A 13003-nucleotide genomic window follows, 5' to 3' on the forward strand; every position below is an offset into this window, starting at 1 on the left:
CCATCACAGTACTCTACACCCACCCCACAGTACCCATCACAGTAATCGACACCCACCCCACAGTCCCCACCACAGTAATCGACACCCACCCCACAGTCCCCACCACAGTAATCTACACCCACTCCACAGACCCCATCACAGTAATCTGCACCCACCCCACAGACCCCATCACAGTAATCTACACCTACCCCACTGTCCCCATCACAGTAATCTGCACCCACCCCACAGACCCTATCACAGTAATCTGCACCCAACCCACAGTCCCCATCACAGTAATCTGCTCCCACTCCACAGTCCCCATCACAGTAATCTACATCAACCCACAGTCCCCATCACAGTAATCTGCACCCAACCCACAGTCCCCACCACAGTAATCTGCACCCACCCCACAGTCCCCATCACAGTAATCTGCACCCACCCCACAGACCCCATCACAGTAATCTGCTCCCACTCCACAGTCCCCATCACAGTAATCTACATCAACCCACAGTCCCCATCACAGTAATCTACACCCACCCCACAGTCCCCACCACAGTAATCTACACTCACCCCACAGTCCCCACCACAGTAATCTACACCCACCCCACAGTCCCCACCACAGTAATCTACACCCACCCCACAGTCCCCATCACAGTAATCTACACCCACCCCACAGTCCCCACCACAGTAATCTACACTCACCCCACAGTCCCCACCACAGTAATCTACACCCACTCCACAGACCCCATCACAGTAATCTGCACCCACCCCACAGTCCCCATCACAGTAATCTACACCCACCCCACAGACCCCACCACAGTAATCTACACCCACCACACAGTCCCCACCACAGTAATCTACACCCAGCCCACAGTCCCCACCACAGTAATCTACACCCACCCCACAGTCCCCATCACAGTACTCTACACCCACCCCACAGTACCCATCACAGTAATCTACACCCACCCCACAGTCCCCACCACAGTAATCGACACCCACCCCACAGTCCCCACCACAGTAATCTACACCCACTCCACAGACCCCATCACAGTAATCTGCACCCACCCCACAGACCCCATCACAGTAATCTACACCTACCCCACAGTCCCCATCACAGTAATCTGCACCCACCCCACAGTCCCCACCACAGTAATCTGCTCCCACCCTACAGTCCCCATCACAGTAATCTACACCCACCCCACAGTCCCCATCACAGTAATCTACACCCACCCCACAGTCCCCACCACAGTAATCTGCACCCACCCCACAGTCCCCACCACAGTAATCTACACTCACCCCACAGTCCCCATCACAGTAATCTACACCCACCCCACAGTCCCCATCACAGTAATCTACACCCACCCCACAGTCCCCACCACAGTAATCTGCTCCCACCCTACAGTCCCCATCACAGTAATCTACACCCACCCCACAGTCCCCATCACAGTAATCTACACCCACCCCACAGTCCCCATCACAGTAATCTGCTCCCACCCCACAGTCCCCAGCACAGTAATCTACACTCACCCCACAGTCCCCACCACAGTAATCTACACCCACCCCACAGTCCCCACCACAGTAATCTGCACCCACCCCACAGTCCTCACCACAGTAATCTACACCCACCCCACATTCCCCACCACAGTAATCTACACCCACCCCACACTCCCCATCACAGTAATCTACACCCACCGCACAGTCCCCACCACAGTAATCGACACCCACCCCACAGTCCCCACCACAGTAATCTGCTCCCACCCCACATTCCCAATCACAGTAATCTACACCCACCCCACAGTCCCCATCACAGTAATCTACACCCACCCCACAGTCCCCACCACAGTAATCTGCACCCACCCCACAGTCCCCACCACAGTAATCTGCTCCCACCCCACAGTCCCCATCACAGTAATCTGCACCCACCCCACAGTCCCCACCACAGTAATCTACACCCACCCCACAGTCCCCATCACAGTAATCTACACCCACCCCACAGTCCCCATCACAGTAATCTGCACCCACCCCACAGTTCCCATCACAGTAATCTACACCCACCCCACTGTCCCCCGAACAGTAATCTACACGCACCCCACAGTCCCCATCACAGTAATCTGCACCCACCCCACAGTCCCCATCACAGTAATCTACACCCACCCCACAGTCCCCACCACAGTAATCTGCACCCACCCCACAGTCCCCACCACAGTAATCTGCACCCACCCCACAGTCCCCACCACAGTAATCTACACTCACCCCACAGTCCCCATCACAGTAATCTACACCCACCCCACAGTCCCCACCACAGTATTCTACACCCACCCCACAGACCCCATCACAGTAATCTACACCCACCCCACAGTCCCCATCACAGTTTCCTACACCCCCCCCACAGTCCCCACCACAGTAATCTACACCCACCCCACAGTCCCCACCATAGTTACCTACACCCACCCCACAGTCCACACCACAGTATTCTACACCCACCCCACAGTCCCCTCCACAGTAATCTGCTCCAGTCACCAAACCATGAACTGTCTCCCTGTCCGAAGTCTCCCTTTTTGTTTCACTCTGACCTCTTTTCCATCCTCCCTCCTCCTGCCCCCCGATCACTTTGCCAACGATGCTGTCATTCATCCTGGCGGTGCAGTCTCGAGTGGCCTCTCTCAATCTTGTTTTTGTTGATGGCACTATGTAATTGTCATGTGTTCCTGTTAAAGCCACAGCTGTTCAAATCATGACAGGCTCCATGGACACTGGGTGATTTATTCATCTGTTCATTATCATTGAACTGGAGAGGACAAACCTTACCTCCCTGTCTGAAGAAAGGTCACCGGACTCGAAACGTTCACTCTGCTTTCTCCCTACAGTTACTGCCAGACTTGTTGAGTTTTTCCAGCAATTTCTGTTTTGTATTAAAGCTCCCTCATTACTCTCCCATCATGCTTTCCTGCAATGATGGACTAATATGCTGTATTTACCCTCTGCTTGATTTGTTTTCTTTTTAAAGTAGTTCTGGGAACAAGGCGTTTCTTGCTGCATTTCCTCCCCATTTCTACTTGCTCGTGAGAAGGTGGTGTTGAGCTGACATTTTGAACCATTACGGTCTCTATGTACTGTAGATTGACCCACAATGTCATTAGGGAGAGAATTCCCGGATTTTGACCCAGTGACCCTTAAGGAGAACTTGCAGGTCGAGTTGTTCCTATTTATCTCTTGCCCTTGTCCTTCTGGATGGACGGTTTAGTGAGGTGCTATCTAAGGAGGTTTGGTGAATTTCTGCAGTGTGTCTTGTGGATGCTACACACCAATGTTCCTGGCCAGCAGTGGTGGAGGGAGTCCGTGTTTGGGGATTTGGTGCTACTCAAATGGGCTGCTTTGCCCTGCATGTTGTCAAGGTTCTTGAGTGTTGTTGGAAATCACCCATCCTGCTAAATGGGATGCATTCTATCACACTCTCCTTTCATGTCTCTTCTAGATGATGGACAGGCTTTTGGAAGTCAGGAGGTGAGTTATTCATTGCAGGATTCCTAGCCCCTCACCTATTCTTGTTGTCATTCTGTACATTTTGAGTCCACTTGAGTTTTTGGTCAGTGAGAATCCCAGGCCATTGATAGTGAGGGATTCAGTGATGGTATTGCCTTGGAATTCAAAGGGAAATGGTTAGATTATGTTCTTTTGGAGATAGCTATTGTCTGGCACTTGTATTGTGCATGCTGTCTGGTGTTTGCTGGTTATTTTAGCCGGTTTATCATATTGTTTGCTGGTTATTTTAGCAGGTTTATCGTGGTGTTTGCTGGGTATTTTAGCAGGTTTATCGTAGTGTTTGCTGGTTATTTTAGCCAGTTTATCGTGGTGTTTGCTGGGTATTTTAGCAGGTTTATTATGGTGTTTGCTGGTTATTTTAGCCAGTTTATCATATTGTTTGCTGGTTATTTCAGCAGGTTTATCGTGGTGTTTGCTGGGTATTTTAGCCAGTTTATCGTAGTGTTTGCTGGTTATTTTAGCAGGTTTATCGTAGTGTTTGCTGGTTATTTTAGCCAGTTTATCGTGGTGTTTGCTGGGTATTTTAGCAGGTTTATCGTAGTGTTTGCTGGTTATTTTAGCAGGTTTATTATGGTGTTTGCTGGTTATTTTAGCCAGTTTATCATATTGTTTGCTGGTTATTTTAGCAGGTTTATCGTGGTGTTTGCTGGGTATTTTAGCCAGTTTATCGTAGTGTTTGCTGGTTATTTTAGCAGGTTTATCGTGGTGTTTGCTGGTTATTTTAGCAGGTTTATCGTGGTGTTTGCTGGTTATTTTAGCAGGTTTATCGTAGTGTTTGCTGGTTATTTTAGCCGGTTTATCGTAGTGTTTGCTGGTTATTTTAGCAGGTTTATCGTGGTGTTTGCTGGTTATTTTAGCCAGTTTATCGTAGTGTTTGCTGGTTATTTTAGCAGGTTTATCGTGGTGTTTGCTGGTTATTTTAGCCAGTTTATCGTAGTGTTTGCTGGTTAATTTAGCCGGTTTATCGTGGTGTTTGCTGGTTATTTTAGCCAGTTTATCGTAGTGTTTGCTGGTTATTTTTGCAGGTTTATCGTGGTGTTTGCTGGTTATTTTAGCCAGTTTATCGTGGTGTTTGCTGGTTATTTTAGCCGGTTTATCGCGGTGTTTGCTGGTTATTTTAGCCTGTTTATCGTGGTGTTTGCTGGTTATTTTAGCAGGTTTATCGTGGTGTTTGCTGGTTATTTTAGCAGGTTTATCGTGGTTGGAAGGTGGATCATGTTGCTCCAGAGGAAACTAAATTGGGAATATGTTTTCGGACGATTAAGGGCTGATGTAACTGAAGTGATTGAGAAAATTAAAGCAATCACTAGGAGAGAGGGAAAGAAAGATGTTCCTGGATGTGGGAGTCCAGAACAAAGGAAACTTAAGTTTGGAATCCAGGAAAAGTAGGAGTGATGTTAGACAGCGGAAATCTGAAACTCTTGGCCATCAGTTGAATAAAAATGGAGTTGCGATGATACTGGGCAGTAGCAGCTCTTGTTGTGGATTATGACAAGGGGACTCATGGTTGGCCACTTCAGACCCATGGCTGAACTCCTCACAAGAAGGACTGTCAACTTTATTTCTTTATTTTTCCGAATTTATATTCCATGTTTGGTTTTATTTTTCTGTTTTTTAATAAGAAGAGCGGCGATGCTTTATAACACTTCACCGTGTTTTGTAACAAACTACACATGACAATAAATAAACCAATCAAAAACAAAATTGCATGAAAATTTCATAACTCAGATTGACTTTTTAAAAAAAAAATCTAGATGAGGTTGTGAAAAGATGTGGAAGAAATGTATATCTGAATGAATGGAGCCAGAGATCAGCCATGGTTTAATCGATAGGTGTAACAAGCTCGAGGGGCTGAATGGCCTCCTTTTCCTATAAAACATGCCCTTTTCAGATCACTTACAGTGTGGAAACAGGCCCTTCGGCCCAACAAGTCCACACCGACCCGCCGAAGCGCAACCCACCCAGACCCATTCCCCTACATTTACCCCTTCACCTAACACTATGAGCGATTTAGCATGGCCAATTCACCTAACCTGCACATTTTTGGACTGTGGGAGGAAACCGGAGCACCCGGAGGAAACCCACACAGACACAGGGAGGATGTGCAAACTCCACACAGAGTTTTGTTAGTAACCTGCCCACCTTGAGCCTGGTTACAGAGCAGCTGAACCCAGCACTGCCCAGTGAGTGCAAGGAAGTCGGCGATGTACCCGCGGTGGGCACCGATTCCTTTTACGTCACCATTCCTTCTTGTCATTTCTGTGCTCTGCTTTTCAGGAGAAAACACATTTGAAAACTGAGAGAGAGAGAGTAGAGAGGCTGCGAGAGGTTTACTCTGAGTTGAAGAAAGAGCTTGATAACTGCCCAGAGTCCAGGAGAGAATGCTTACAGGAACAGTTGGAAAGGGTCAGTAGGTGGTTCCTGAGTTTGTGCGTTACACTTGCTTACATTCCAGTGAAAGAATCCAAATGTAACATCCAGTACTTTGAAAGCTGCTCCCAATTCATAGCATGTTCTGTGAAACTTGCTGAGGAGTGTTGATTTTTTTTTCCCCAGTTAACATGGGGTGTATAGAATTGATGTGTGAACCCTAGCATGTTGGTGTGGCATTACATCTGCATCCTGCTCTCTGTCATTTCTTTCATAAATCCCTCAAAACGCTTCCTGTAAATAATTTTACATGCTGCTTTGTCCCCTCATTAATTCTGCAAGCCAAAAGTGATGCTTACACCAAAATACAAAACATTGAAGTCTGCATGTTTATTTTAATGTCATGGCCCCAAGTATCTAGTCATGCCTGATGCTGCTTTGATTGTTCTCTTTGACTTGATGGCCTCAGTCTCTGCCAGCAACTTGGACATGAGGGCTTTCCCCAGACTTGTGATGTGAGATGAAGTGAGACTATACCCTGTTCACATGCTGTGTGCCCCTTTCCCCTCCAGATTGTCCTATGCCATTCAGTAGCTTCTAACAAGGGCTGCTTTAATGTCTGAGGAGCAGGAGAATCAACGTTTCCTGCTCCTCGGATGCTGCGCTTTTCCAGCACCACACTTTTCAGCTCTGGTCTCCAGCATCTGCAGTCCTCACTTTCTCCTGCTTTAATGTCCAGCTCGTTGCCTCTGCAGTCATTTGGCCTCACCCTGCTAGACTTGCTCTGAGATGAAACCCCCCCCCCCCTTCCATGGAAGCATCCCTCTGACGGCTGACCAGTGCTAAAATCGTTTCTCCAAATACTGGACCAGTTGAGGAGCTTTACCCAGAGGAGAATAGAGTGAGCAGACTGTACTGTACCTGGAGAGAAGGTGTCTTCTGTATAAAATGTCTGTCAGCACCTTAGCAGTGAAGAGTAGAGGGGTTTTTCTGTTGCCATGGCCAATTACCCCTAAATTAGCGCCACAGAAAAGTCTAGAGTATCTGAGCATTATTCCATTGCTGACTGTGGGATCTTAGTTTGTGCATATTGTTGACTGCATTACTTCCCTCATTTTCGTTCCTCTTCATTTGCCTACATTTTCCTTGCTTTCTCCCTCTCCTCTCCTGCCTCTTTGCACTTACTAATTCCGCTCAATAAGGGTAGAAAGGCAGTTCTTGCAGGGAATCCAAGAGCAAAAGAGATAGATTTCCGGTCTTTCTGAAATTATAGACCTAAGTACTGCAGGATTGTGTTGCTGCAGTAGTGCCAGGATACCAACCTTCAGAGGCTGCAGACCAGTTTGAGAGGAAACTGTGAACAAACCAAAAGTCATAGTCCACGTCCAAACAATGGGAAGCAGAAGAAGTTCTTTCCCTCCTTCTGTCTTTTTCAGCTCTTCGTTCATCTTGTGAGTTGTGCTTTTCGCTCCATTAATTCAGAAGAAAGTTCCATCCTTTCATATTCAGCTCTGCCAGTGTTTCTTGAATAGTCCACAGCTGCTTCTGTTGTGTTTCTGATGTAGGACTGATTCTATCGATTGTGACTGGTGCAGGGTCGTGACATGTCTGTAAACTTGTAGTTGTTGGTCCAGAAGTGTCCAAACTATGAAACATCTGTGATGCCCTGGCAGATTGACTGTACTGTAGAACCTGCACATGGAACTGGTGAACCATTGTATCCATTGAATCACGATCACGATAAGGTTTCCCCAAGGCTTTCCATGTCTCTGGGTACCTATTTATTAGACTCCTCAGTGGTATTAGTTTGCTACTTGCCCTGTGGCAGTACGATCAATAAAGAGTTCTTGCCAGTTTTCTGATAACAGATCATTTGATTGTTTTGCAAACTCTTTGGACAGGAGGATGATACTGATGTGTGATTACCAGTGTGAAACATGGACACTATTCCTTGTCTCATCGTGTACATCATCAGACTCTTGTTTGTTAAACACTTCATGTGTGCATCTCTGGTATGACACCAGAGACCCTTTATTGCTGCAGGAAGGTACTCCTTGTGCTCAGTCTGTTGGGGGCCAGTGAACAGCTCTTAATAGCTGCACTAGCCTTTGCTTTAGTGCAGTGTCAATGTCAATGGCCTTTACTACCACATACCTCACAAACTCAATTAAAAGCATATCCTTGGTGCATGCGGAATGTTACGTCTCCTTCGTGTGTTTTTGGGTGTTCTAATAATCAACCGTCAGGTTTCAATTTTGTACCTCTAGGCTTTGGCCTGTGAAGATTACTTCATACTTAAAACCATCCTCTGGTAGTTTTTCAACATTACAAACCTGTAGTTTGTTTTGCATATCTTTCCGGAAAGCTCCCATGGGATTGGATGTGATCGATTAGATTAGATTACGTTAGATTAGATTACTTTACAGTGTGGAAACAGGCCCTTCGGCCCAACAAGTCCACACCGCCCCGCCGAAGCGCAACCCACCCATACCCCTACATCTACCCCTTACCTAACACTACGGGCAATTTAGCCTGGCCAATTCACCTGACCTGCACATCTTTGGAGTGTGGGAGGAAACCGGAGCACCCGGAGGAAACCCACGCAGACACGGGGAGAACGTGCAAACTCCACACAGAGAGTCGCCTGAGGCAACAATTTTGTTTGGCACCGCGTCTGAAAAATTACAGTGAGCCCTGCTCTGAAAGTGGTCTGTGGATTCTGTAGGTTTCTGCCTGAGTGAGATAAATTCTCACTAATAACACAGAATGTAAGATGTAGGAGCACAAGTAGGCCATCCAGCTTACCAAGTCAGCTGCACTGAGCAATGAGATCATGGCTGATCTGATTATTCTCAACTCCACTTTACTGCTCTTTTCCGAAACCCTTGTTGATTAAACATTTGCCTATCTCAGCCTTGAGTACACTGATTAGCCCAGCCTCTACAGCCCTCTGAGGGAAAGAATTCCTCAGGCTCGATACCCCTGAAAGAAGAAATTCCTCCCTGTCTCTGTCGTAAGTGGGCGACCCCTTTATCCTGAGACTATGCCCCATGGTCCTAACCTCTCCCAAAAGGACAACAATCTCCACACCCTTTACCTGGTCTGCCCTATATGCAACTCCAGATCCACAGCAATGTGTTTGACTCTTAACAGCCACTGGGCATCTAGGAATAAGCAATAAATGCCCACATTCCATGAACAAATATAAAAGAAAACCCTGTCAAATCCCTAAGCAATCTTGCATGTTTCAATCAGTTGCCTCTCATTCTTCTACACTCCAAAGACCAGATGTAGTTCAATTTTAAATGGGTCTTAAATTGTGAAGATTTGAGAGGAAGCTTACTGGAAAAAGACACTAAGGCAAGAGTGGTTCTTTAAGGAACTAATATGTGATTTTCCAAAAAAAAATACTTACATCCCTTCACGACAAGAATACCCAACAAGAAAACTGAGTGTGCCCTGGCTATTGAGGGAAGTTGAAGATAATATTACATCAAAGGAGAAGCTTATACAGTTGCTTGTAAAGTGCAGGCGAACTTTAGAATACCACAAAGGAGAAAGTAGGAAACTGATAGAGTAAGAGAGAATAGAATATCAATTTAAAATAGTAAGAAACTTAGAATATGGGTTGTAAAACCTTCTACAAGTAACTAAAAATAAAAGATTACCAGCAGCAACAGGATAGTTTTTAATAGAGCTTATAACTTTTACACCACACAAATGCCAGGCAATGACTATCTCCAATAAGAGACAATCTGACCATTGTCTCTTGATTTTCAGTGGTGTTGTCAGCACTGAATCTCCCACTATCAACTCAACTGGACTTGCCACATTATCACAGTGGCTGTAACGGCAGGTCAAAGTTTAGGAATACTGCGGCGAGTAACTTATCACCCGACTCCCCAAAACCTGTCCACAAGGCACAAGGAAGGAAGACTCCCCACTTAGCTACATGAGTGCAGTTCCAACAACACTCAACAAGCTTGCAGGACACAGGTTGGCGTCAAATCCTCAAGCACACACTGCCTCCATCAATGGCACTCAGTAGCAGCAGTGTGTACCATCTACAAGCTGCCCTGCAGAAATTCACCAAACCTCCTTCCAACCTGCAACCAATTCCTTTGAGAAGGAAGAGGGCAGCTGATGCATGGAAGCACCGTCACTCCAAGCTACTCACCACCCTGACTTGGAAGTACATTGCTGCTCCTTCACTGTTCATGGGATCATAATCCTGGAATTCCCTCCCTTAGGGCATTGTGGGCCCACCTACGGCAAATGGACTGCAGCAGATTAAGAAGGCAGTTCACCACCATCTTCTCAAGGGCAACTTGGGATAGACAATAACTGCTGGCCCAGCCAGTGATGCCCGCATCCCGTGAGTAAATTTAAAAAAAGAGAGAAATGGCAGAGAAGCCAAAAATGTGCTGCAAAACTGTCCTGTGTGAGAAAAACAAACGACGTCTCCCTGTAGTAATTGAGATCCAAAGGTCTAAGGAGAGTGCACAACTAAAATAATTTAGTATTCATAAATAAGTAGTATAATGAGACTGAAAGTTGACAAAGTCCCAGAGTGCAAAGACCTTCACCCTGGTGTGATGAAAGAGATGGCTGTAGATAATAGAGATGGATCATTTTTCAAGGTTAAAATTGCCCGTGTAACACTACTGTTTAAGATAGGAGGGAGAGAGAAAATAGGCAACTATAGACCTGACAGCCGATTGACAGTACTAGGGAAAGTACTGAAACACATACAAAGGCCGCCTTGCTGATCTTTGAGGGGCCCTATTCTGTTCCGAGTTACCCTTTTGTCCTTAGTAGATTTGTAAAAACTCTTTGGATTCTCCTTAACTCTATTTGCCACAGCTATCTCATGTCCCCTTTTTGCCCTCCTGATTTCCCTCTTAAGTATATTCCTACTGCCTTTATACTCTTCTAAGGATTCACTCGATCTATTCTGTCTATACCTTATATATGCTTCCTTCTTTTTCTTAACCAAACCCTCAATTTCTTTAGTCATCCAGCATTCCCGATACCTACCAGCCTTCCCTTTCACCCTGACAGGAATATACTTTCTCTGGACTCTCGTTATCTCATTTCCGAAGGCTTCCCATTTTCCAGCCGTTCCCTTTACCTGCGAGCACCTGCCCTCAGTCAGCTTTTAAAAGTTCTTTTAAAGCCGTAACAAGGACAGAACGCCCCTGGTGCTCACCTTCCACCCTACCAACCTTCGCATAAACTAAATCATCAGCCGACATTTCCGCCACCTCCAAAAAGACCCCACCACCAGGGATATATTTCCCTCCCCACCCCTTTCTGCCTTCTGCAAAGACCGTTCCCTCCGTGACTACCTGGTCAGGTCCACACCACCCTATGACCCACCCTCCCATCCTGGCACTTTCCCCTGCCACCGCAGGAACTGTAAAACCTGCGCCCACACCTCCTCCCTCACCTCTATCCAAGGCCCTAAAGGAGCCTTCCACATCCATCAAAGTTTTACCTGCACATCCACTAATATCATTTATTGTATCCGTTGCTCCCGATGTGGTCTCCTCTACATTGGGGAGACTGGGCGCCTCCTAGCAGAGAGTTTTAGGGAACATCTCCGGGACACCCACACCAATCAACCACACTGCCCTGTGGCCCAACATTTCAACTCCCCCTCCCACTCTGCCGAGGACATGGAGGTCCTGGGCCTCCTTCACGCACTACCAGATGCCTGGAGGAAGAACACCTCATCTTCCGCCTCGGAACACTTCAACCCCAGGGCATCAATGTGGACTTCAACAGTTTCCTCATTTCCCCTTTCCCCACCTCAGCCCAATTCCAACCTTCCAGCTCAGCACTGCCCCATGACCTGTCCTACAAGCCTATCTCCCTTCCCACTTGTCCACTCCACCCTCCTCTCTGACCTATCACCTCCATCCCCACCCCCACTCACCTATTGCATTCTATGCTACCTTCTCCCCTCCCCCCTCTCATTTATTTCTCCACTCTGCAGGCTCCCTGCCTCTATTTCTGACGAAGAGCTTTTGCCCGAAACGTCGACTCTCCTGCTCCTCGGATGCTGCCTGACCTGCTGTGCTTTTCCAGGACCACTCTAATCTAAACTCTGATCTCCAGCATCTGCAATCCTTGTTTTTACCTTTTGAAAGTTCTTATACTGTCAAAATTGGCCTTTCTCCAATTTAGAACTTCAACTTTTAGATCTGGTCTATCCTTTTCCATCACTATTTTAAAACGAATAGAATTATGGTCGCTGGCCCCAAAGTGCTCCCCCACTGACACCTCAGTCACCTGCCCTGCCTATTTCCCAAGAGTAGGTCAAGTTTTGCACATCCACATACTGAATCAGAAACTTGTCTTGTACACACTTAAGAAATTCCTCTCCATCTAAACCTTTAACACTATGGCAGTCCCAGTCTATGTTTGGAAAGTTAAAATCCCCGACCATAACTACCCTATTATTCTTACAGACAACTGAGATCTCCTTACAAGTTTGTTTCTCAATTTCCCTCTGACTATTGGGAGGTCTATAATACAATCCCAATAAGGTGATCATCCCTTTCTTATTTCTCAGTTCCACCCAAATAACTTCCCGGGATGTATTTCCGGGAATATCCTCCCTCAGCACAGCTGTAATGCTATCCCTTATCAAAAATGACACTCCCCCTCCTCTCTTGCCTCCGTTTCTATTCTTCCTGTAGCATTTGTATCCTGGAACATTTAAGTTGCCAGTCCTGCCCACCCCGAGTCATGTTTCTGTAATTGCTATGATATTCCAGTCCCATGTTCGAGAATAGTAAACAAAATTAAAGGCACATAAATTAGGGATAATATATGAATTGAGGATTGGTAACTAGGCAGAAAGCAGGAATAAATGGGTCATTCTCAGGTTGGCAAGCTGTGACCAGTGGGTTGTCACAAGGAGCAGCACTTGGGCCCCAGTCATTCACCACCTATATAGGGTGGCACGGTGACTCAATGGTTAGCACTGCAGCCTCACAGCGCAGGGACCCGGGTTCAATTCCAGCTCAGGCGACTGTCTGTGAGGAATTTGCACATTCTCCCCGTGTCTGTGTGGGTTTCCTCCAGTTTCCTCCCACAGTCAGGT

At 46.7% G+C, this 13003-nt stretch overlaps 1 protein-coding gene across 12 annotated transcripts in view; it reads left to right on the forward strand.

Moving 5' to 3' along the window:
- Nucleotides 1-13003, forward strand: part of phldb2b (pleckstrin homology-like domain, family B, member 2b) — a 265080-nt gene that overhangs the window by 117996 nt on the left and 134081 nt on the right. For 8 of the 12 annotated variants that reach the window (XM_072584659.1, XM_072584660.1, XM_072584664.1 and 5 more), the window contains one exon: nucleotides 5800-5928. The exons of the other annotated variants lie outside the window; for them this stretch is intronic. In XM_072584659.1, coding sequence (XP_072440760.1) covers nucleotides 5800-5928 — 129 coding nt within the window. The remainder of the gene's footprint in view (nucleotides 1-5799; nucleotides 5929-13003) is intronic. 12 annotated transcript variants of the gene reach the window in all.

This window comes from Chiloscyllium punctatum, chromosome 15, assembly GCF_047496795.1.
Source record: "Chiloscyllium punctatum isolate Juve2018m chromosome 15, sChiPun1.3, whole genome shotgun sequence".
NCBI classification, from domain to species: domain Eukaryota; kingdom Metazoa; phylum Chordata; class Chondrichthyes; order Orectolobiformes; family Hemiscylliidae; genus Chiloscyllium; species Chiloscyllium punctatum.